General features: G+C 42.3%; 1 protein-coding gene across 1 annotated transcript in view; it reads left to right on the top strand.

Annotated features, from left to right (window-relative positions):
• rnf17 (ring finger protein 17) overlaps positions 1-25575 on the top strand; it is a 97454-nt gene continuing 71879 nt past the window's right edge. Inside the window, exons 1-6 of the mRNA XM_043691873.2 lie at positions 1-144; positions 4291-4406; positions 11810-11930; positions 12930-13044; positions 17572-17826; positions 19077-19227. Of these exons, the coding sequence (XP_043547808.2) occupies positions 30-144; positions 4291-4406; positions 11810-11930; positions 12930-13044; positions 17572-17826; positions 19077-19227 (873 nt within the window). The 5' untranslated portion in view covers positions 1-29. The remainder of the gene's footprint in view (positions 145-4290; positions 4407-11809; positions 11931-12929; positions 13045-17571; positions 17827-19076; positions 19228-25575) is intronic.

Below are 25575 nucleotides of genomic sequence, written 5' to 3' on the forward strand. Positions count from 1 at the left end.
GTGTGGATCTTCTCATCCTCACAAGAAATATGTTTGAATTTTATACTGGAAAAGATGTCAGTTTGGAGATCCTGTGCCCATTTGTTGGACAAGCTTGTGCAGCACTCTTTGATGATGGAGGATGGTACAGATGTCAAATTAGTGGTAAGTAAATATGGTAAATATTTGTACTGTTGATTATTGTATCACATCCCCTGTCATATTCAAACTCTGAAGTCAATAGCCTTTTTGTAAAATGGGGTACTTGGCATGCAGTCTTAGTCAAGGTATGGAAAAACATAAGAAATACAGAACTTTATTCTGATCCCCAAGATGATTAAAGCTTGTGCAAGATTGTTTTGGTGATGGTTAATGTTTTGTGTAAGGTTCTTTTAAACTAATCTGCTAAAGTTGTCCATTTTGAATGCAAAGGTTCCTTCATCTTTGATCTGGTAATAATCTACTTATAAAAGTATCAGTGCTACAGACAAAAGCATAGTTTATCATTTTTAGACTAAGTCCGTTGAAGGAACAAGTATCACCTAGTTTGATGTCATTGTCTTTTCCATGATAAAGACAGAGGGGCGCAGAGTACAAGAATAAGGGTGTAATGCTGAAGTTATGTAAGATACGTTTTAGACCTCAAGTGGACTATTGTATGCAGTTCTGGGCACCACACCATAGTAAGGATGTGAATGCACTGGAGAAAGTGGTTGAGGTTTAAAAGAATCCCTGTCCGCCTTCATAAAATGATCAAAAACAAAAGGGCATTGATTTAAAGGGATTTGAAAAAGAAGCAAATGTGATGTGTGAAAAGGATTTTTCTTAGTGTTTTGGGTCTGGAATGCACTGCCTGAACATACAGTGAAGACTAGTTCATTTGAAGCATTCAAGAGGACATTTGGTGATTATTTGAATACACGCAGTATGCAAGGCTATGGAGAAAAGTATCCAGAACAGGTGTTGGCCTGAAATGTACCATTAGAACAATAAGCCTCAAGTGCATCAAAAGGTGCACTTTTGAAATAAAAGCACTATTTATCTGAGACTATTATAAATGTTAGTAAACAAATTATATTTCTGATCTGTCTTTTGCCTCCGATTGCATGTCAAGTGTTCCATTTGAAATGAGATTGTTGATTTCTGGGTTTATTTAGGACTAGGGAAGTGGTAGAGTTTTTACACAGACCTTGTGATTTTTAAAACTGACTTGACCAACCACTAAGCTAGCCTGCTGCTTGCAAATGTTACTTTTTTAAACCCTATTTGTCTTCCTCAAAGACATTCTTTCTTTATTTTTTCTTTTTTTTTGGTGTGGGAAGCTATGGCAAGCCATATCTGTTACTTATTCCCAACTGCCCATTAACTGAGTAGTTCACGAGGCCACTTTAGAGAATAATTAAGTCAGCCACCAGTTTATTTCGGATCTCCAGTTGCGTGCAGTGCAGTTGTTGAGATGTACAGCATGGAAACAGACCCTTCAGTCCAACTTGTCCATGTCGACTAGGTATCCGAAATTAATGTAGTCCCATTTGCCAGCCTCCAAGCCCTTCCTATTCATATACCCATCCAGATGCCTTTTAAAAGCTGTAATCGTATCAGCCTCCACTTTCTCCGGCAGCTGATTCCATATAAATACCATTCTGTGTGGAAAAAGGTGCCCCTTAGGTCCCTTTTAAATTTTTCCCCCCTCACCTTAAATCTATGCCCTCTCTAGTTTTGGATTCCCTTAGCCCAGGGAAATGACTTTGTCTATTTACCTTATCCATTCCCCTCATGATTTTATTAGCCTTTATAAGGTCACCCATTAGCCTTCAATGCTCCAAGGAAAACAGCCCCAGTCTTTGGCTCAAGCCCTCCAACCTTGGCAACATCCTTGAAAATCTTTTCTAAACTTCTCAAGTTTCACAACATCCTTGCTGTTCCAAAAGTGGCCTAACCATTGTCCTGTACAGTTGCAACATGACCTCCCAACTCCTATACACTATGCTCTGAAAAATAAAGGAAAGCATACCAAACACCACCTTCACTGTCCTATCTATCTGCAACTCCATTTTTAAGGGGCTATAAACCTGCACTCCAAGGTCTCTTTGTTCAGCAACACCGCAGGACCTGTGATCAACCTACTTGCCAAGTCTACCTTGCAACAGCTACCAGACTATCCCCTCAGGAAATTTTCGAAGATTTCTTAATAGTGATTTTAATTTTCAAAGAGACCATTTTAAACCATTATATCACAATGTCAAGGCAAAAGTGAACTGAACACTACCTAAGCAATTCCATATAAAAATTTTGACTTTAAAGCAGATTTTAAATTGCACAAAATCGATACCTGTAAAAGCAAACAGTGCAGGGAAAAACTCAGCAATCTGGCAACATTTGTTGAGAGGGAAACAATGTTGTGTGACTTGCAATATTCTGAGGTCATACGGATACTACCAGACCTGCTGAGGGTCTCCACCATTCTTGTATTAATTGCAGGCTTCCAGTATGCACAATTTTACTTTCAGACCTGTAAAAATATTGCTTGATTTTTTTCTTTAGAAAAGTCACTTACTCAGCAGGAAATGTTAGATACCTGTAATTGAATTTGCTGTCAGGATTAAAAAGTGCAAACAATTGAAATGTGTGCTCAATGGCAAAATGTCAGTAGGCACCTGCACACCTTTGCAAACATTTTGAGGTATGAGGAAGTCCAGTCTTTAATGTTTATGGTTGCCACTAGAACAGCTTGAGTTCTATAACAGATACAGTTTTAAGTAGTGTATGAACTGTGCATTGCCTTTAAAAATTTTCCCTGAAACACAGTGACCTAAAATTGGTGCCACTGTTTCCAGTTTGGTGTACATTTGTATTTTACAATTCTGGGAGAAATACATTTTGCTGCTCATTAACTACTCAGGAGTTACATATTTAAGTAAACCATTTTTGGGTTTCAATAGCTGAACAAATTATTAACCAGCCCAGGGATGGATGGTTCAGTCAGCTTGATTAGTGCAGAGAAAAACCATTCAATACTGAAGTCAACATCCTCCTCTTATGATATGGTTTTTGAAAGATACTAACCAAGAATCAGGATATTGCTGCACTACTGTATCATGTGGTATTTTCAAATGTTGTCCCTGCTCATTTATCTATGTAGTGTAATATTTGCCGTGTTTCCTGCATTGCAAAGGGACCACATTTTGTAACCCATTAAGCACCTTGCAATAAGTCAATATTGTTTAAGCATAGAGAGAATGCAAAACTTGCACTCAACTCCCAAGAACAGCAATGCAGGAACAAGCAGATAATCTGAAAACAGCGTAAACATTGGTCAGGACGGCAAGGTTAATTGCCCTGCTCCTCTTCAAATGTAATCTTTCACAACCACAAAGAAGATAGGACTTTGGTTTGAAATCTCATCTAAGATGACAGCACCTTAGTATGTCAATATCCTTTAAAGACATCAGTGGAGCAAGTCAGTTTTTACAGCAGTGATAGTTTGATGATCACTATTGCTGAAACTAACTTCGAAATAAATGTTCAAAATGAATTTAAATTTCACCAGTTGTCCTGGTGGGACTTCTGGATTAACTCCCTTATTTTTATCACAAAATTTCGTCAATGCCGTCATTATTCCAAGATTTGGAACATGTTGCCTCAAAATCACTTTTTTTTTAAAGCTTCTACTGTCATGCTAGACTGCACAAATGGTCAAACTTCAAACCCTCAAGCAAGTATCGTGGCTGCCCATGGCTTGGCATACCTCTGCTACCCTGAGACAGCTGTTGCATCTGTTGTACATGATTAAAGATGCCCAGCTCTTATTTGGTATGCAGCAGTCTCTAAAATAAGTTGTCATGAGTGAAGCAGGCACTTGACTTGCTGCATTCGTGCTTTTTGATCAGATGTGATGGCTCAGCAATATTTGCCACTAAATTGTGTGGAAAACATTTTTGTTTTACAACTTTTATGTGAAACAAATACATCTAATCCCTCTGGAATTCTCCCAAAGCATTTGCCTTGAGAGAACTTTCAAGCATCTCCTTTTTAAATTTACTTTTCTTCATCTGTTTTTAATTAGCTCTATCACTTTTTAACTCTGCTATGGACAGTATTGTGTGTGTGTGTGTGTATTTGAGTAATCTTGAACTGTACGTATTTATAACAGCTGCAGTATGCTATAATATGTCTAAAGTTTATTGAATAGTGGTTTTTGAAATTACCTGATCTTTTTAGTATGTATTCTTTTGAGGTGTTACCTGTTTTGAAACCTTAACTAAATAAGAAAAAAAAATTAAAATCACAAGGGTTGTGTATGTGTTTTAGGCTTACCTGGACATAGAGAAGTTGATGTCAAATACGTTGATTATGGCAACACAGCACGAATACCAGTAACAAATACAAGGAAGTTAAAAGAGGATTTTCTAACTTTACCTATTCAAGTAAGTGTGAACATGGATGTACTCTCAAAGAAGGATCTTCAGAAAGAAAGTTACCAAAATCTATGCCTCAGTGAAACTTAACGGTGCATTTTTGCTCTTGCCTGTATGAGGCGTTTGTAATTCCAGAAGTGAGACTAAAAGCTTTTTATGCATTGATAATCTAGAGGGCTGTCAGAAGAGAGCAGGTGTAAAGGGGACAATTTGAATAGCTCTTCAAGAGGCCAGTATCACTCATGGTACCAAATGGTCGTCCTCAGTCCTGTCCCCTTCTGTACCATATCCAAAGTTTTAGTGAGGATGTTGAAATTTGAAATAAGAAAGAATACTAGAACTGTCAGCAGGACTGATAACATCTGTGAAGAAAGTTAATATTTTTAAATCTATGCGCCTTTATCAGAACTGCAGCAGTCATACAGTTCACAGACACTGCCAGAGCACTGAGACCACAGGAAATAGGGACCAGAAGTAGGCCAATCATCCTCTTGAGCTTGTTTTGCCATTTCAGTAGGATCATGGCTGATCTGAGATTCCATGTTCCCTTTTTTTCTGCCCTTTTGTGGCAACCCTGGATTCCGAAACTGAGAAGAATCTATCTATCTCAGCCTCAAATATATACAAGGACCCTAACCCCACATCTGTGGCAAGGAGTTCCCAAAGTGTCTCACCTCTTGGACTGGAGAAATTTTTTCTCATCTCAATCTTAAATTGACACCCCTTTTTTTTCTGAGATTCCTCCCTCTGGTCCTAGACTCTGTCAGGAGGGAAAAAATCCTCTCTGCATTTACTCTTCCAGAGTGCCTTCAGAATCCAGTGTCTCAATGAGATCACCTCTCATTCTTCCAAATTCCAATGAGTAGAGTTCCAAACTGTTCAACCTTTGCTCATAAGACAATACCTCCTCCATACTGGGGAATCATTCTAGTGAACCTTCTGTGAACTGTCTCCAGTGAAGTAAATATCTTTTCTTAAATAAGGGGACTAAAACTGCTCTCATTTATTTGCAGATGTGGTCTCTCCAACATCTTGTTGCAGTAAAACTTCCTTACACTTGCACACTAGCACCCACAGGGCTTTTGCCCGAAACATCGATTTCGCTGTTCGTTGGATGCTGCCTGAACTGCTGTGCTCTTCCAGCACCATTGATCCAGAATCTGGTTTCCAGCAACTGCAGTCATTGTTTTTACCCCATAATATACTACTGAGTGTTAGCAGTATTTTTGTTTTTATTCCAGATTTTTGGTAATTGACTTCTCTAATTCAACTCCAGTCTGACAACAACATAATCTTTCTATTTTCTTCCAGTAAAATTTAGATTGAAATATACTTTGTCTGCCCAAGTGTTCCAAATGCGTTAATCGGAACTATTTTAAAATCTGAGGCAAAAGTTGGTCAAAGATACACTGCTTAATTCAGAATGGATGCCATCATCTGAGCACCCATCTGATTACACTGGTGCAGCAACAACTCCAATGAAGAGAAATGTAGCTTGCTTATTGGCGATGTCACTGCTGTGCTTCTGGGTGGGGAGGGGATGGAGGGGAAGCAGAGTAAGCTGCTGGTTCTAAGTGGACAGAGGTTGCACAACAAATCAGAAAAAGCATCATTTCCAAAGCATGACAGTTCCTTAATCTCATGCTATGTAAAGCTATCTCTAATGCATGCCTATTGTTAATGCTGTTCTTCATGGAAGACCAAGAAGAACGAAACTATCTGAAGCACTGATACTCTCCATCTTTCACTCTCTTGGATTGCTACGTATTTCACTTCACATTTTGCTGCCTCCATTGAAGCAGTCTGCACCGACTGCTCTGTGTTAACTCCTTTCATTTCCTCATATCTCCAACCTTTTGTTCACCAGCAGTGCTATTTTGTCCTGATTATTCACACCAGGGTTTCACCAGTAACACAGATGTCAGGCAGCCACAGCAGGAGATCCCTGCACTACCTTACATAATCATTTGTGGACATTGTAGATGGTGGCATGTCATAAGGGGAACTGGTGAAGCCTCTGTGTCCTCCGAACGTGCCTCCCCCACATTTCATTTTAAACTTTTCTTTCATCACTAGACATGATTAATTGTTATACATTTTGGAAGTCATTCATTTGTTTCTACTTACCCATGCCAACAAAGGCTAACAGTTGTCCTATTGTTTAATTGTAAATCCAAATAGCCGTGAGCAACCCAAAAAAAATTCAATGCTGCAGAAATTGGAGTATCTCTTGACAGGACACTGGATAGGGCACATTTACAGCTATCTGCTCAGAGTGGTACCCTACATAGTTTAGAGTGTAGGCTTGATGATCTGTGTGTGGAGATATACGAAGTGCTAACGTAGAAACAAAGAAATTGGCATAGGAATGCTCGAGGGATAGTTTGGCAGTTCCCCATGTTTGACTGCTATCTTGGCACCTTGAACTGCTTAACCACAAGCTTGGGACATAATATTGGGAAATTAATTGCTTACTGCAAAGCAAGTTGCCAGTTAGTGAGCATTGCAGGATGCTGTGCAATAATGAAAACTCTGGTGTCAGCTCTCTGAATTTGATCTTGACCCTGGGTCTAGCATCTTCTCTAACTAATCTCTGAAGGGTAGTTTGGGAGTGCTTCATCCAGAGGCTCACTGAGGTTTTACCTAGTATGGTGACGAAATGTCTAAAAATGAACCTTCCAGCTCAGTGAGCAAACCTACATCCAGAACCTCAACCTGAGCTGCAAATCTTCTCAGAACTCGCTAACACCTCCTGGGCATGATATGCTAAAACTGGCCCGAAAATGGGTAACAAATGTCATCTAACAGAGTGCCACCTGTGAACAGCTGTACTTGCTGCATGAATGCCTAAGAAAGCAGGTACTACCTAAATGTCTTAAATACAAACCTCCCCTTAACACCCCACTAGCCAAAAAAATTTCAGAGCAGAGCACAATGATTGCAGAATGCTTAGAGAAATGATTAATGATGCCCACAACAGATTCCGGAAATACAACTGGGAAATTTTGCACCAAAAATCTTTACTCACTCATGCAACTGTCCGTGAATGGACAGACACAATACAACAAGCCATAGATATTAAACAGCGGCAACAACACAGAAAATAAAAAAAACTAGACAAAGTTACAGAAAATAATAACACTGACAACACAGAAGCATTGATTTTAAAAAACTCAAGGATAAAAAACTAGAGAACTGAATCACAGTCCTATTCAAAAAGCTTCAGAAATCTGGAGAAATAAATAAGACCAACTTCCAAAAAATGAAACCAGATGGATCCAACACTCCATGCGTCTACAGATTACCCAAAATTCACAAACCAGGAGTCCCCCTCAGACCCATAGTCTCGCTACTTGGAAACCAACTTAGAGATTGGCCAAGGAGCTACACCAAAGACTAAAACACTTAGTAGAAGGTTCACGCCATTCCATCCACTCTTCCCAGGAATTCCTGAAGACTCAAAGATCCTAAGATAGAGGATGAAGTAATGATGTAACAGCCCTGTTCATGTCAATCAACATCAACCTGGCCAAGGAAACACTGACTACCCTAATAGAAAACCCAAAGACCTATACACCAAACACCACCAACTTCTTCAGCAAGGAAAGTATCGTCAAGCTAGTGGACATATGCCTTACCACCCATTTCACCTTCAACAACGGAAAACCCATGGGATCTCCGATATCAGGATTCTTAGCAGAGACAGTAATGCAGAGATTCCAACAAACAGCTCTGCTAACCAACCAAACCAAACCAAACTTTGGGTCTGCTATGTGGATGACACCTTTGTCATCACTAAACAAAACAAATGAGAGGAAACTTCAAGACCATCAATAATACCCTTACTGGCATAAAATTCACTAAAGAGGAGGAAAACGACAACAAACTGCCATTCCTAGATAGCACAGTAGAGCAAACAGTCAATGGGGAACTTCAAAACAGCGTCTACAGGAACACAACACATACGGACCAAATATTGAACCACAGAAGCAATCATCCCAACATCACAAACGAAGCTGCATCAGAACATTATTTCAATGAGCCAACACACACTGCAGCACAGAGGAACTACTCAGAGCAGAGGAAAATCACCTCTACAGTGTATTCAAAAAGAATGGGTATCCAATGAACACAGTCCGCTGATTTTCTCAGCAACAAACCCGAACAGGCAGACAAAACGCACCCAGAAACCCTAGCCACTCTTCCCTACATCAAAGACATCTCTGAAATGACTGCCAGACTATTCAGACCCTTTGGCATCATAGCAGCCCACAAACCCACCAACACTAAAACAGCAGCTAATTAACTTGAAAGACCCTATACAGACAACAAGCAAAACTAATGTCATTTATGAAATATCGTGCAAGAACTGTAACATACATTACATTGGACAAACAGGCAGAAACTAGCCACTAGGATACATCAACATCAACTAGCCACAAAACGACATGACCCTCTCTCACTAGTATCATTACATACAGATAAGGAAGGACACCAGTTCGACTGGGACAACACATCCATCCTAGGACAAACCAGACACATGCACGAGAATTCTTTGAAACATGGCGTTCCAACCGGAACTCTTATCAACAAACACATTGACTTGGACCCATTTACCACCCCCTGAGAAAAAGAACAGAAAATGACATCACCAACCCAAGCATAGAAAGCAGGAGTCTTTCACTGCTTCCCCTGAGGCCCACTGAAGATGTTATCTAGTATGGTGATGAAATGTCTGAAAATGAACCTTCCAGCTCAGCAAGCAAACCTACATCCAGTACCTCAATCTGAGCTACAAATCTTCTCAAAACTTGCGATAGTTTGGGACTTTGAGAGTCTATGTACAAGCCTGCAAAGGGAATCTAGAACGTTTGATTAGATTAGATTAGATTACTTTACAGTGTGGAAACAGGCCCTTCGGCCCAACAAGTCCACAACGACCCGCCGAAGCGCAAACCACCCATACCCCTACATTTACCCCTTACCTAACACTACGGACAATTTAGCATGGCCAATTCACCTGACCTGCACATCTTTGGAACTGTGGGAGGAAACCGGAGCACCCGGAGGAAACCCACGCAGACACGGGGAGAATGTGCAAACTCCACACAGTCAGTCGCCTGAGGCGGGAATTGAACCCGGGTCTCTGGCGCTGTGAGGCAGCAGTGCTAACCACTGTGCCACCGTGCCGCCCACAAAAGTGGACACACTTCATGTAATAGTATACCTGCTCAGCCACTAGCCTCTCTTGTTCCAAGAGAAACAACCAACTGTTCTAGAGAACACGGAGTAGCTAAATTCTCAATATCTGGACTTTCTCAAGGTTGTCTACTAGAGCCGTTGTCAATGCCCTCACTGGAATTCAGCTTTCCACGACTAAATTGTAGCTGCTTGAGATCCACAGTGTATTTGTTCTTCAGGAGATTCTGTGCTTGATTTTGGGGAGGTACCTTGGGAGATGGGAACCAGGAGGAATTCTGAAAGTAATACCTTGAACAAGACCAGGCAGTTGGCCCACACAGGCTAGTTGGATCTTTTAAAATCTGAAAAGATTTCATGTCTCTTCTAATTGACTTTAATAGTCCATTAGTGCATTAAAGACAGACCCTCTTTCCAACATCTTCAAGAATAAAGTAATGTTATTAACGGAAATGAATCCAGTACAGTCATTCTTTCTAATTTATAAGTTAAAATTTGAGTGTAATGCTTAGTTTTATGTATTGTTGGATGATGTAGTAAATCGAGGCCTGACTGTATTAATTGTACAGTTGAGAACCTATGAGTATTCTGATGTCTTCTCCAATATTCTTTAACAGAGTCAAGAAATAGATTATGTCAAATAAAAACAAAATACTGCAGAAGATGGAAATATAAAATAAATAGAACATCCTGGAGAAACACAGCAATATGTATAGAGAACGAAACAGTTAACATTTTGAGTCCACAATAACTGTTTTGAAATGGACTCTTAGCGTAACTGTTTTTCTCTCCATAAATGTTGCTGGTCATGCCGAGTTTCTCCAGTATTTTCTGTGTTTGTATGAAAAGGATTATCTAGCCGTTCAAATAGTTTGTTGAATTTGCATGTATAAATTTTAAATCAAACAATTCTTGTATATTTTTCACATTTCTCGCATCCTTCCTAGTTTCTTTAAGAGCTGCTACATACTATATTTGTTTTGACTTTGTGGCTGTTTACTTTGGGGCTTGAAGTACTTAGTACAGATAAATATGCTTATGCCTTGTCAATGTCCAGATTCCCTACCTATTTTGTAACAACAGTGAAGTGAGCGATGAGGAAAATATTAGAAATAATATAAGATTGAGAGAACATTGTCACTGATTTTATTCAACATTCTTTTAATAATTCGTAGAACTTTACCAGAAGAGTATTTAATCTTTGAAATGCATTACATTTGTTTGCAATATTGGAATGGCCATTCCCACACCTTTAGTCCTTTCCTTTTAGACTTATATTTCCTTTTGCTCAATTGCTTTTTATAATTCCTTTCGTGTGTGTGGGTGTAATAGTTTCTTACATGCCTTTTGGAGACCCTTTCATCAAATAGCCTGTCAGTGTTTGAGGAGGACAACCCCAGTTTCTCCGATCTATCAATATAATTGAAGACTACCGTCCCTGGAACCATTTTTGTAATTCATCTCTGCACCATCTCTAAAGTTTTCACATTTACCTTGATGTGTGCCATTCGGAAGTGAACACCACACAGGTACTTCAGTTGAGGCTGAATCAATATTTTTACAATTGATCTTCATCATTTCCTTTTGTAGCCTGTACCTTGAATTAGAAAGTCCATGATCCCTTAGTGCTTTTCAGTGATTTTCTTAATCTACGCCTCTTCATCCAACCATAACGATTTGTGTAAATGTAACCCTGCAAATTTTTCTTCCTGCACCTTGGAAAGGATGCACTCTTCTGTTTATGTCTCATGTAATTCTTTTTACCAAAACCTACCACTTCCTCATGTTTCTGTGCACTAAAGTTCATCAGCTATCTAACCTGTTCTACCCCAGTCAGTCTTCCATTTGCAATTACTGTTCTTCTCTCGGTTCCAAATTTTGTTATTTGCATCTTTTGGAAATGTGCCTCATACATCCATGTTTGAGTTATTTAATGTAAATCAGTGAAGCATGGCCCTAGCATCAACCCTTAGGGAACCTCACTGTATAGCTTCCTTCAGTCTGAAAAGCAACTGTTCACCCACTACTGTTTTCTATCACTTTACCAACTTTATAGTCAATGCTGTATTTATTTTGCAGTCCACATGGACCATATCAAGCACATCAATGAAAGTTCTGTTGCCCCAACAAGAAATAACAAAAAGTAGGATTTTTGATGAGCAAAAATGTATAAATCTACAACAGCTAAAATAATTAATTACTCTGTATTTCAGGCTTTACAATGCAGACTGTCGGATGTGGAACCTATCAATAGCACAGAAGGATGGAACGATTGTGCAAAAGAGAGATTTCAATACCTTACATTGAACAAGTGCATGTGGTGTCATATAACTTGTATGTAATGTATTTCATTTATAAATCCTTCTAATTCAATGGTTCATAATCCAACAGTAATTCATATTTATAAGGTATCCAATTGTAATTCCTCGATCAGATTTTAGTTCCTTATTAGACTTGCAATAGAAGTGCTGTTGGGTAGTTGAAATCCCCTATTATCTTATTCTGTTTACACTTCTCTGAAATTTGTCTACATTTCTGTGCTTCTGTCTGTTTCCTATGTTTTTGAGGCCGATACTTATGCTTCAAGCAATGCAATTGTCCTCCTTTATTTTTAAGTTCTAGCCATATGGCCTGAGTTGAGGAGCCTCCTAAGGTACCATCCATCCTTCCTACTGTTGTTGTAATTGACTATTTGATCGATATTTTTGACACTATCTCATTTACACTCCTTGAAGAAGCTGAACATTTGATATGCGCAGCAACCACCTCCTTCCCCTCTATCTTAAGTATATACACCACACTGCATTAGCCTTTCTTCTGTGTTTGACTGCATATGAGGGCATGATGTTTAGGTGACATTTAAATTATTTCTACACTGAGCTGCTGTTTTGGAGGACTGAGCTGGGCCTTCTAGCTGCCTTGCACCCTCTTGCACAATCTTTACACACACCATGTAAAATATACACTGACCCCTGTGTGAAAGACAAAAATACAGGCACCATCATATACATGGTTTGGGTTGGATGTGTATTTTAGAAGATGAGCAAGTATACAGATCAGCTTTTCCCAAATCCACAAGAAATTGCAGGCCCTCAACGACAGTAGGCCCCCCCCAATGACCTACAAGCTGCTTTTAAGAATTGCATGGATTCTTCAGGTATATCAATTATTTTAGCATTGCATTTATCGTTTTAAAAGGTGCATCACTAAAACAGTCTTGGGTTTTAAAGATCAGTAAACATACTTAGTTGTTCTAGGTTTCACTTTGTTATCTGTGGTTAAAATGTTATATGAAATTGTAGACTTATTGTTTATATTTCTTTTCTCCTTCAGATGAATCTTGGGGAGACTCATTGTCAGTTCAGTTATCAGCACCTGATTTGAATGGGACAAAAGCTTGTATAAACAACATTTTAGTTGAAGAAAACCTGGCAAGCTTTACAAAGAAGTAAATATATTTAATGTGCTTCTGTATATTTGACTTTTAAGTGACAGTGTATAGATGTGATTTTATTTTTACACTGATTTGATTTTGAATCTCCAACTGCTTTTATGTTTTACTGGTTACATTTTACAATGTTTTAATGCAAATTAGAATATCTGTTGGCCTTTGTTCTAAATGGAAATTATTTTTGAGGTTTATTTATCTCCTAGATGGGCATTTATTATCTGGGAGCAACTAACTTAGAAACACTAAGGGTGGAATCTTACAGGGATGTGAACAATCTGGGTTCTGGTGAGATGCGTGGCAGAATGGGTGACCAGTGCAGCGAGACCCTTCTCTCAATGTCAGGAGCAGCTCATGCCATTTTTCAAAATCTTTTTCAAAAACGGTATGATGAATTGTTCACTGGGCAGTGGTGAGATGCCACTTGGCAGGCCCCCCCCCCCCCCCAATTAACATTCAACCTCCCTACTCCACCTGCTTTCTACGTTTCTATGTCTGATCCACATACAGGACATTTCTGTTCTTCACTGCTGCACTGGTAATTATCATTGTAATACAGTGGCAAGGATGAGAAGCCAAATGATGAATAGCACACCATCCTTTCTTGTTTTTTTGCCCTGTTGCTGGTTGTTTCCCTCAACAAGAGACGCAGGTTTTACAGGAAATGAATGTGGGTGATGGAGCTGTTACTGTTTGGTGCAGGTAGGAGGTCCCTAAGCAAGAGACTAGGCAGTACGGAGAGAATGCAAGGTTAATGGTGTCAAGGATTGCGATGAGTGAGAGTGATAGAAGGAAAATGCTGCAGGCAGTGGAGAAGGTATTAGAGCACAAGTCTTAATGAATGCTAGGTGCAATATCAGACAGTGAATGAAAGAAATGGTGGCACTTCCACTGGTGGAGTGGTGAAGAATGTTGATCATCTTCCTAAAATGCTGGACATTCCTCGAGATGGCTGAGATTGCTTGAACCAGGGTGGCAGCCTTTGAGGGGAGGAAGTCCTATGTCAGCACCACCACGTATAGCATGAACCTGGCCCCAAAAGAGGAATGCTGATTTCTCCCATACACCATGGCTAGAGCAAATGTCAGCCGCATAGGGCAGCTGCAGACTGACTGATATCCGCTGGGTGGCGAATTGTTTCAGGAATGGTGCATGGTAAGACAAAGTGGAAATCGGAAGTGAGATATGCTAATAGGGGCATGGTAGATAAACAATTAGGCAAAGTTTGGCAAGATATGGCGAGAGGGCTCAATGGGTCTTGCAGTGACAAACCCTGTTTTTAAACAAAAAATTCAGCATAACCCTTTTTAACAACTTCCTGCTGTTTCAAGCCTTGAAAGGCTTTGAGGCTTGTGCTGCTGCTGGATGCTCTCAGATTTGTTAGGAAATTGTGAATAAGGCATAGTGTTTATTTAAGCATGTTCCCAGAACGCAGTTTCTTTGCTATCTTGTATGTTTGGTAGATGTTTTAGAGAAATTCCTATTAGGTCTTGCTGTATTATCATTTGGCTTGTTACATCTCTAATTGGTCATATTGTGAACCTTAGAATTATAATCATTCTGAAATAATGCAATAGTTCCATTCCCATGTGATCCTGCATTATAAGAAAATCATGTAACAACAGCACCATTTAAACTAATGGGGCTAGAATTGCATTTATAATTTTTGATAAGGGATAGCATTACAGCTGTGCTGAGGAGGATATTCCTGGAAATACATCCAGGGAAGTTATTTGGGTGGAACTGAGAAATAAGAAAGGGATGATCACCTTATTGGGATTGTATTATAGACCGCCTAATAGTCAGAGCGAAATTGGGAAACAAACTTGTAAGGAGATTTCGGCTGTCTGTAAGAATAATAGGGTGGTTATGGTAGGGGATTTTAACTTTCCAAACATAGACTGGGACTGCCATAGTGTTAAAGGTTTAGATGGAGAGGAATTTGTTAAGTGTGTACAAGACAATTTTCTGACTCAGTATGTAGATGTACCTACTAGAGAAGGTGCAAAACTTGACCTTCTGTTGGGAAATAAGGCAGGGTAGGTGACTGAGGTGTCAGTGGGGGAGTCCTTTGGGGCCAGCGACCATAATTCTATTAGATTTAAAATAGTGATGGAAAAGAATAGACCAGATCTAAAAGTTGAAGTTCTAAATTGGCGAAAGGCCAATTTTGACTGTATTAGGCAAGAACTTTCAAAAGCTGATTGAGGGCAGATATTTGCAGGTAAAGAGACGGCTGGAAAATGGGAAGCCTTCAGAAATGAGATAACAAGAATCCAGAGAAAGTATATTCCTGTTAGGGTGAAAGGAATGGCTGGTCAGTATAGAGAATGCTGGAAAACTAAAGAAATTGAGGGTTTGGTTAAGATAAAGAAGGAAGCATATGTCAGGTATAGACAGGATAGATCGAGTGAATCCTTAGAAGAGTATAAAGGAAGTAGGAGTATACTTTAAGAGGGAAATCAGGATGGCAAAAAGGGGACATGAGATAGCTTTGGCAAGTGGAATTAAGGAGAATCTAAAGAGTAACTAGAGAGAGAATAGGGCCCCTCAAAGATCAGCAAGGCGACCTTTGTGTGAAGTCGCAGAAAATGAGGGAGATACTAAATGAGTAATTTGCATCAGTATTTACTGTGGAAAAGGACATGGAAGATGTACAATGTAGGGAAATAGATGGTGACATCTTGCAAAATGTCCAGATTACAGAGGAGGAAGTGCTGGATGTCTTGAAACGGGTAAAGGCGGATAAATCCGCAGGACCTAATCAAGTGTACCATAGAACTCTGTGGGAAGCTAGAGAAGTGATTGCTGGGCCTCTTGCTGAGATATTTGTATCATCGATAGTCACAGCTGAGGTGCCAGAAGACTGGAGGTTGGCAAACGTGCCACTGTTTAAGAAGGGTGGTAAGGACAAGCCAGGGAACTATAGACCATTGAGCCTGACGTCTGTGGTGGGCAAGTTGTTGGAGGGAATCCTGAGCTACAGAATGTACATGTATTTGGAAAAGCAAGGACTGATTAGGGATAGTCAACATGGCTTTGTGCATGGGAAATCATGTCTCTCAAACTTGATTGAGTTTTTTGAAGAAGTAACAAACAAGATTGATGAGGGCAGAGTGGTAGATGTGATCTATATGGACTTCAGTAAGGCATTTGACAAGGTTCCCCATGGGAGACGGATTAGCAAGGTTAGATCTCATGGAATACAGGGAGAACTAGCCATTTGGATACAGAATTGGCTCAAAGGTAGAAGACAGAGGATGGTGGTGGAGGGGTGCTTTTCAGACTGGAGGCCTGTGACCAGTGGAGTGCCACAAGGATCGGTGCTGGGTCCTCTACGTTTTGTCATTTACATAAATGATTTTGATGTGAGCATAAGAGGTACAGTTAGTAAGTTTGCAGATGACACCAAAATTGGAGATGTAGTGGACAGTGAAGAGGGTTACCTCAGATTACAACAGGATCTGGACCAAATGGGTCAATGGGCTGAGAAGTGGCAGATGGAGTTTAATTCATATAAATGCGAGGTGCTGCATTTTGGGAAAGCAGATCTTAGCAGGACTTATACACTTAATGGTAAGGCCGTAGGGAGTGTTGCTGAACAGAAACCTTGGAGTGCAGGTTCATAGCTCCTTGAAAGTGGAGATAGGATAGTGAAGAAGATGTTTGGTATGCTTTTCTTTATTGGTCAGAGTATTGAGTACAGAAGTTGGGAAGTCATGTTGCGGCTGTACAGGACATTGGTTAGGCCACTGTTGGAATATTGTATGCAATTCTGGTCTCCTTCGTATCGGAAAGATGTTGTGAAACTTGAAAGGGTTCAGAAAAGATTTACAAGGATGTTGCCAGGGTTGGAGGATCTGAGTTACAGGGAGAGGCTGAACAGGCTGGGGCTGTTTTCTCTGGAGCATCGGAGGCAGAGGGGTGACCTTATAGAGGTTTACAAAATTATGAGGGGCATGGATAGGGTAAATAGGCAAAGTCTTTTCCCTTGGGTCGGGGAGTCCAAAATTAGAGGGCATAGGTTTTAGGGTGAGAGGGGAAAGATGTAAAAGAGATCTAAGGGGCAATTTTTTCACACAGAGGGTGGTACATGTACTGAATGAGCTGCCAGAGGGAGTGGTGGAGGCTGGTACAATTGCAACATTTAAGAGGCATTTGGATGGGTATATGAATAGGAAGGGTTTGGAGGGATATGGGCTGGGTGCTGGCAGGTGGGACTAGATTGAGTTGGGATATCTGGACGGCATGGACAGGTTGGACCGAAGGGTCTCTTTCCATGCTGTACATCTCTATGACTCTTAATACAAGTAAGGAATGTTCTCATTCTATGAACAATTGTCTAAACCCTTAAATTGCATTCTAGCCAACTCGCATTGAAGAAATCGGGTTTATAGCAGAACCAATTGTATCAGTAACGTTACTGCAGTCCCAGAGATGGAAATTCTATGTCTTCATATATTTTTTAAAAAGATTTCTCACCTTTTTCAGTATTTCTTTCTCACCTTTTAAATATTATTTTCAAAGTTATTTCACAGATAATGTAGAGCACAATAACAAAGCTCTGATGACTTCCACCAAACAAATAAATGAAGCTGGAATAATAAGTGTTCATGACAGTGTATCAAATTGCCAACAGCTTGAAGAAATGGACATTTCTGGGACAGTATCAAGTGGAAATGCTTTTGATTATGGTCAGCAAGTGGACGTGAAAGTAACATTTGTGGCTTCTCCCAGCAGTATATTTGTACAGATGTTAATGTCACAGTATCGGCTGAAAGAGTAAGTATTACATCAATCCCTAAAGAAATACCCAGTGTATGGGCCTTAATTGCTTTTGTGCACAATGCCATTTTCTTTCTCTGTTTCTCCACTTGCAACAACTTTTTTGAAGAGCTGAAGTAAGCAAATTGTTCTGGCTCTGTCCTAACCCTAGATGAACAGTTGAAGAATGAAGTTAATAAAGCACAAAATTTCTTAGTGTTGTATTTAACTACTAATGGGTTGAAGGCCTTTAAATGTTTACTGGAAGAGTATTTGCAGTTCTGCACCTTTCAAGTGTCTTGTGTGTGAGTGCATTAGTTTGTCAACTTTTGCACAGGAGACCAGCCATGTGGGATTTTAGTTTACCCTGGTGCTCTCTGGACACTTAAAAGATCTCCGTTTAGGAGCCTAACCAAGGAATCATTGGGCTGAGAATTCATTCACAATATCTAACTTAGTAATTGACCTAATCTTGTGCATCCCCAACACTTGTTCCCATGTGTGCGAAAAGGCTGTATCTCAATCTGTGTATCTTTTATAGTGATTCTTAATGCAGACATAAGATTCACGATATGTACCAAAGAAGGGAATAAGCAGCTTCTGTTCACTTTCATAACATTGGAATTTACTTAATGAAAGCATTTTACCAGATCTATTTATGTATTTTGTATAATGCCTACATTTTTCCTAGTTGTTTAACTGATGACTCAGTATAAATTTTGCAGAAACATTATGCAACAACATGTGCTATTATTAGATTAATAATCGGTTTTAAGATTAAGGGTGGCACGGTGGCTCAGTGGTTAGCACTGCTGTCTAAAGGTGCCAGGGTTCTGGATTCAATTCAACCTTTCGGAGATCTGTGTGAAACTTGCTCATTCTCTGTCTGTGTGGGTTTCCTCCAAATACTCTGGTTTCCTCCCACAGCCCAAAGATGTGCAAATCAGGTGGAATAGCCAGGGAGGTGCAGGCTAGGTGGGTTAGCCATGGGAAATGCACGGTTAGAGGGATAGGGTGGATCTGGGTGGGATGCTCTTCTGAAAGCCAGTGTAGACTCACTGGGCCGAATCACCTGCTTCCACACACTTCCACATTCTTAAAAAAAAATGAACAATTAATTTAGAATTTTAAATGTGAAGTTAGAACTTTAAGTGTAAATTATTCAGGCTGTAAAAGACCAGTCAAAGGAATGCAGAAGTGGTATAATATTCAATAAAACATGTGAAATAAAATGTGTAAAATCAACAGAACAGTAATATTTGTTCCAGTTTGCAGGAAGAAATGAAAGTTGCATATTCATCTTTGGAACATGAAGTTGTTGAATGGGAGGAGAGTATGGACTGCGCATTATTGGCTTTTGAGCACAGAGAGTGGAGAAGAGGGAAAGTCACCAAAGTGATTTCGGATAAGTTTGTGGAGGTAATTTGGTATAATGGATTCTGCCAGTGTACCTGGTAACCACAAGATGTAGGACCAGATGTAAGCCATTCAGCCTCTCCCATCTGCTCCATCATTCAATGAATTCATGACTGATTTGATAACGTTCAACTCCATTCACTTCCTTGCCTTTTGCCCGTAAACTCTACTGATTAAAAATCTATTTTTCTCAGTGTCGAACATACTTTACCAGAGGGCTGTCGAGGCTGGGTTAAGAAAATTCCAAAGATTCACTATCCTTTTGTGGAGAAAATCCTAGTCATCTCTGTCTTAAATGTTTGACCCTTTATTCTGAATTTATGCCCTGTGGTGCTAGACTCTTCCCATAAGGGGATCAACCTTTTTGCATCTACTCCGTCAAGTGCCCTCAGAATCTTGTATGTTTAAATAAGGTCACCTCTCATTCTTAGTTCCAACGAGTACAGACCCAACCTACTGAAACTGTGCTCCAGACAGTCCTTGCATATCTGCTGTCAGACTAGTGAATCTTCTATGCGGTGTCTGTGAAGACAGTACATTTTTTTTAGATAAGGGGCTTAGAGCTAGTCACAGTATTCCAGCTGTGGTCCGATTTAGTACCTTACGCACCTACTATTACGCTACACTCCCTTTTGAAATAAAGGCTGTGATTCCATTTGCTTTCCCATTACTTACTAAACTTGGATGCTAGCTTTTTGGGATTCATGCACAAGGACTCCCAAGTCCCTCTGTTCTGTAGCTTTCTGCAGTTATTCTCCACTAAAGTACTATTCCCCTATTCTTCCTGCCAGAAGGATAACCTTCTCATGCCATATTCCACCTGCCAAACTTCTGCCAATTCTTAACCAATCTGTGTCCTTCTGCGCTCTCTGCCAAGTTCCGATCTATTTTCGTATCATGCAAACTGGCTATGTTACATTCTCTTCCCTCGTCCAAGCTATTACTAGATATTGCAAATAATTGTGCCTCAGCACTGATCCCTGTAGCACTCTATTAATTACAGGTTGCCATTCTGAAAGTGCCACCCCACCATCCCAACTCTGATTTCTATCAGCAAATTCTGTATGCATGCTAATATATTATCTCCAGCATCACTATATGTTTTAATAAAACGTGTGAATTGATGCACAGCTTTCTACATTGGACAATTTGGATAAATAAACATTTCCTTTGCAGATTTCTGGACTGGCCAGAGGTATCTAACCTGTGTAATAGTGAAGCTGTTTCAGTTTCCCATATTTGCCTTTGGGCTAGGAATGAAAGTATTATCAGTTTAAAAATAAACTAATGAATGCAAGAAAAGCTTTTGTTTGGGATGTCATACTTAAGTTCTATTTGTGTGGCTTAGAAAATTGGTTAGTGTTATTAGACCCCTAAGGCTTTGTTTCCAAGACCAAATTTTAGAGCATTAGTTTTCAGTTCTATCAGCAGCATCTATATGCTGCTATGATCAACAAAATTTATGGGGAATGAATTTTTGGAAGAATTGTAGTTTGTGTTTCATGGCTTTTCTACCATTTTAAGCTACATACATAGATTTCAAGGACATATTCTTTTCTCTTTATAAAATGTCTTTGTGCCACTGAAGTACAAATTTGTAGCACAGCATCTGTTGACTCGCTTTCTGGAAACTTCTGAAAATATTGGCAATGTTATTTCTTGAAATTAAATGTTTCTTTACCTACCCAAAACTGTTAAAGCTGAGAAGACATTCCATATGGAGATTGGAATCTTTTAAATTTCAAATTTTCTAAAGCAAATCGCTTGAGGCAAAATATCATTTTGACTCGGCTAAAACCAATTAGAGTCGGACTCCTACAGCAAGGAGACAGGTTGTTTCCTCCATGCTGACCAAAATGCCTGTCCATACTAACCCCATTTCCCTCTACTTAGCCCTTATCCTTTTAAACCTTTCCTATCCATGTGTTTGTCCAAATGCCTTTTTAAATGTTTGTTAATTTACCCGTCTCAACCACTTCCGCTGACAACTCATTCATATGCAGACCACCATTTTTCTTTTTAAAAAGTTGCTCCTCAGGTTTCCTTTTATTCTTCCCCTCTAACCGTAAACTGATGCCCTCTAGTCCTCAATTCCCCAACCCAGGTAAAAATTTAATACTTCTGAAATCACCCAACTGGAGGCAGAAGGGGTACTTATGAATTCTGTATAGTTGAATAAGATTACCAAGTAAAAGTAATGTTTGTGTCAAATGCCAGGCGGGCCACATGTACAAGGCCTGCCCAAGACGAGGGGCCACCACCTACGCACAGATGGCCGGAGGTGGCAACACGAGCCGTGGACCACCTAAGACCAGCAAGGTACCACAAAACAGCACAGCAACGATGTCTGGAGACACCCAGAAGGAAGGGCAGGCTGTAGCGGAGCAGACGGCAGACAGCGGGGAGGTGCAGCAGCCGATCCAAGCTCCTTCAAGACAGACGGAGGAAATGGAAGAGGAGGGATCAAAGGAGGCAGAGGATTGGATTACTGTGAAAAGCAAGAAGAGGAAACCTCCCAAAGCCACCCAGCGAAGGGGGAAGTGACACCTACACAATGAGGATACAGGCAGCTCTTCCGACGGTGAGGACGGCGCAAGGAGGGTCATCACCAGAGGAAGAGACAGAGCGCCGTGGGGAAAAAGGAGGGCAGCACCGCCCAAGCAGGAAAAGACAATCCCTCTGAGGAGACGGGTAAAGGCCTCCCCCCACCCGGTGAGAACCAAGAGGTACCCACCGGCCCACAGCTCCAGGTAACTGGGAGCAGCGGTCCTGTGACAGCCCCGCTGTCAGATGGAGAACTGAACTATGCGGACCCTGGGCCCGACCCGAAGACACCAGAGCGGGGAAATGGCTTCAGCGTGGAGCCGGACAGCTACCTCAGCCCTGGGAGGGTCCAGCGGTTTGCCGTCACCACGTGGATGCACACAGCTACCCCAGAGGGGCAAGACCAGCAGCAAATGGACAGTGTCAACCTTGTAAACTGTTAAAATGGGGTTAAAAATTGCCATCATCAATGTGCGTAGCATCAAATCGGCTACGCGATGTGTTTCTACGATGGCCTTCCTGACCAACGTTAAAGCCGACGTCCTGTTTCTGCAGGAATGTGAGATACCGCACCTCAGCAGCTACAGGAGATGGTCGAGCTTGTGGGCCCATGGGCCGTCAGTTTGGTCGGGGGGCAACGATAGCCGTGCCTCCGGCCTGGGTATCCTGTTGCGAGGAGGCAACTTCACCATCTCCGAGGTTAAGGAGGTGGTGGGCGGGCGCCTCCTCGTCGCCAACGTCATGTACAGGAATGCTCCCCTGAGACTGATTAATGTGTACGCCCCAGTGGGTAAGAGTGAACGGTTGGCCGTCCTGCAGCAGCTTCCACTGTTGCTGGCTACGTCCAGGCCGGTCATTCTGGCCAGAGACTTCAACTGTATCATTGATGCAGATGGACGATCCGGAGGGGGGGGACAGTAAACTGGACACCACGTCCAGAGCCCTGATGGACACGGTAAAAGATGCCAAGCTGCACGACGTCTTCAACACCCCTGCAGACGGAGCGCAGCGTAGATACACCTGGTCACGGGCAGACGGGTCTATCCGCTCAAGGATAGATTACCTGTTTGAGTCCCGAACGCGCTCGGTCAGATCCACCGACGTCAAGCCGGTGTTCTTCTCTGACCACTGCCTCCTGCTGGCCGACTGTCACCTACAGGATGAGCAGCGGGCTGGTAAGGGAACGTGGAAGCTGAACACAAAGCTGTTGACCCTGGGAAACATTGAGGAGCTCAAGAGGGACTACGCAGGTTGGAGAACCGTGAAGCCCCTCTTTGAGTCCCCAGCGGACTGGTGGGAAACAGTAAAAGGGAACATCAAGAGGTTCTTCATCCTCAAAGGTGTTCAGGAGGCGAGAGAGAGGCAGGGAAAACTGTCCCAGCTCCAGGAAAGTATGCAGAACCTGCTCCTGCTGCAGACAATGGGGGTGGATGTCACGGAGGACCTCAAGGAGGTGAAGGGCCAGCAAGCCTCGCTCTTTGCTTCGGAGGCCTCCAAGATAATCTTCCGGTCCAGGGTCCGCTCGGTGGAGCAGGACGAGACGAGCTCACGTTTCTTCTTCCAGAAGGTGCACAAAGAGAGCTCCGTGCTCAGCAGCCTGAAGGAAGAAGATGGCTCGATAACGTCATCTCAGGCTGACGTCATGAGGATCAGTAAATCTTTCTATGCCAGTCTGTATGACGCGAAGCCGACCGACAGCACGGCCTCCCAGTCGTTCCTGTCCTCTATCACGGAGGTCTTAGATGACAGAACACGGGAGAGGCTGGACCAGCCGCTATCTCTGGACGAGCTGACCAAGGCCCTCGAGTCCTTCGAAAAGAATAAAACTCCCGGAAGCGACGGCTTACCGGTCGAGCTCTATTCCGCTCTGTGGGACTTGATTGGCCAGGACCTGCTGGAGGTGTATGTCAGTATGCTTCGGGCAGGTACCATGAGTGAATCCATGAGGAAAGGCATCATCACCCTCATCTACAAGCGGAAGGGGGAGAGGGAGGAACTCAAAAATTGGAGACCAATCTCACTGTTGAATGCGAATTACAAACTTCTGTCAAAGGTAATCGCCAACCGGGTCAGGTCTGCTCTGGGGTCGGTGATTCACTCTGACCAAACCTGTGCTGTGCCGGGCAGGCAGATCGCTGAGAGTCTCGCACTCCTCAGGGATACGATCGCCTACGTGCAGGAAAGGCTTTCTCCTGATCAGCCTGGACCAGGAGAAAGCCTTTGACAGGATATGTTCTCTCTAAAATGGGCTTTGGGGAGGGAATCTGCAATTGGATCAGACTGCTCTACACCAACATTGTCAGTGCAGTCTCAATCAATGGTGGGAATCAGATAGCTTCCCAGTCAGATCTGGAGTCAGGCAGGGCTGCCCTCTCTCTCCTGCCTTGTTTGTGTGCTGCATAGAGCCATTTGCCGAGTCCATCAGGAAGGATGCGAGCCTGAGAGGGGTGACTATTCCTGGCAGCGGGGGCCTGCAGGTTAAGGCCTCCCTGTACATGGATGACGTCGCCGTTTTCTGCTCGGATCCGCTGTCCGTGCGCAGACTCATGCGTATATGTGACCAGTTCGAACGGGCCTCAGGGGCCAAGGTAAACCGAGGCAAGAGTGAGGCCATGCTCTTCGGGAACTGGGCCGACCAATCCTCGATCCCCTTCACCGTCAGGACCGACCACCTGAAGGTGCTGGGTATTTGGTTCGGAGGGTCTGGGGCGTGCACCAAGTCTTGGGAGGAGTGTATCAGCAAAGTGAGGCAGAAACTAGGCAGATGGAAGCTACGGTCGCTCTCCATCGCGGGAAAAAACCTGGTCATCAGGTGTGAGGCACTGTCATTGCTATTATACGTGGCACAGGTCTGGCCTATCCCCAGAACCTGTGCCGCTGCAGTCACCCGGGCCATCTTCCAGTTTATATGGAGGTCAAAGATGGACCGGGTCCGAAGGGACTCGCTGTACAAAGATCTGGGCAATGGGGGAAAAAGTACACCCAATGCCACCCTCACCCTGATGGCCACCTTTGTGTGTGGCTGCATCAAGCTGTGCGTGGATCCCCGGTACGCAAACACCAAGTGTCACTACGTACTGAGGTTCTACCTGTCGCCGGTGTTGTGAAGAATGGGCCTGGCCTAACTCTCTCGAGGAGGCTTGGGAGGAAAAGATTAGGAAATACGGACACCTTGATCAAGAGATAAGGAATTTAACCGGCAGTGGAACCGTAATGTTTTATGGGTTTGTTATGGGCGCCCGAGGAAAGTGGTTTGGAAAGAACTCGAACCTGATGAAGACCCTTGGGATTGAAAAATATAAAACGTTCGCTCGAGTAGTCGGACCGTTCCGTATCACCTGTCCTTTGTGGAGAAGTTTATGAAGAAAAACACCTTTGACCACAAGTCCATCAGGAAGTGGTCAGCACGTAGTGTCCTTGAGACCCTTCGGGAAAAGGAGAGGGCGGATCCTATCGAGCGGTTCCCTGAGCAGACTGTCAAAGCCATTTGGCAGAATGCCTCATCGCCAGAAGTTTCCAACAAGCACCAAGACATGGCTTGGCTGGTGGTGAGAAGGGCTCTGCCTGTGAGATCCTTTATGCACGCCCGGACTCTCAGCCGCACTGCCCGCTGCCCTCGAAGCGGCTGTGGGGGGGATGAGACTGTCACACACCTCCTCCTGGAATGTGCCTATGCAGAGAAAGTCTGGAGAGAAATGCAGTGGTGTTTGTCGAGGTTCGTCCCGAGCAGCGCCGTGACGCGGGACTCCGTGCTCTACGGCCTGTTCCCCGGGACGCACACTGAGACGAATATCAACTGTGCCTGGA

The sequence above is a fragment of the Chiloscyllium plagiosum genome, unplaced genomic scaffold (assembly GCF_037043375.1).
Source record: "Chiloscyllium plagiosum isolate Xiang-an unplaced genomic scaffold, Cpla_swu_hap1 HiC_scaffold_6, whole genome shotgun sequence".
Lineage (NCBI taxonomy): Eukaryota > Metazoa > Chordata > Chondrichthyes > Orectolobiformes > Hemiscylliidae > Chiloscyllium > Chiloscyllium plagiosum.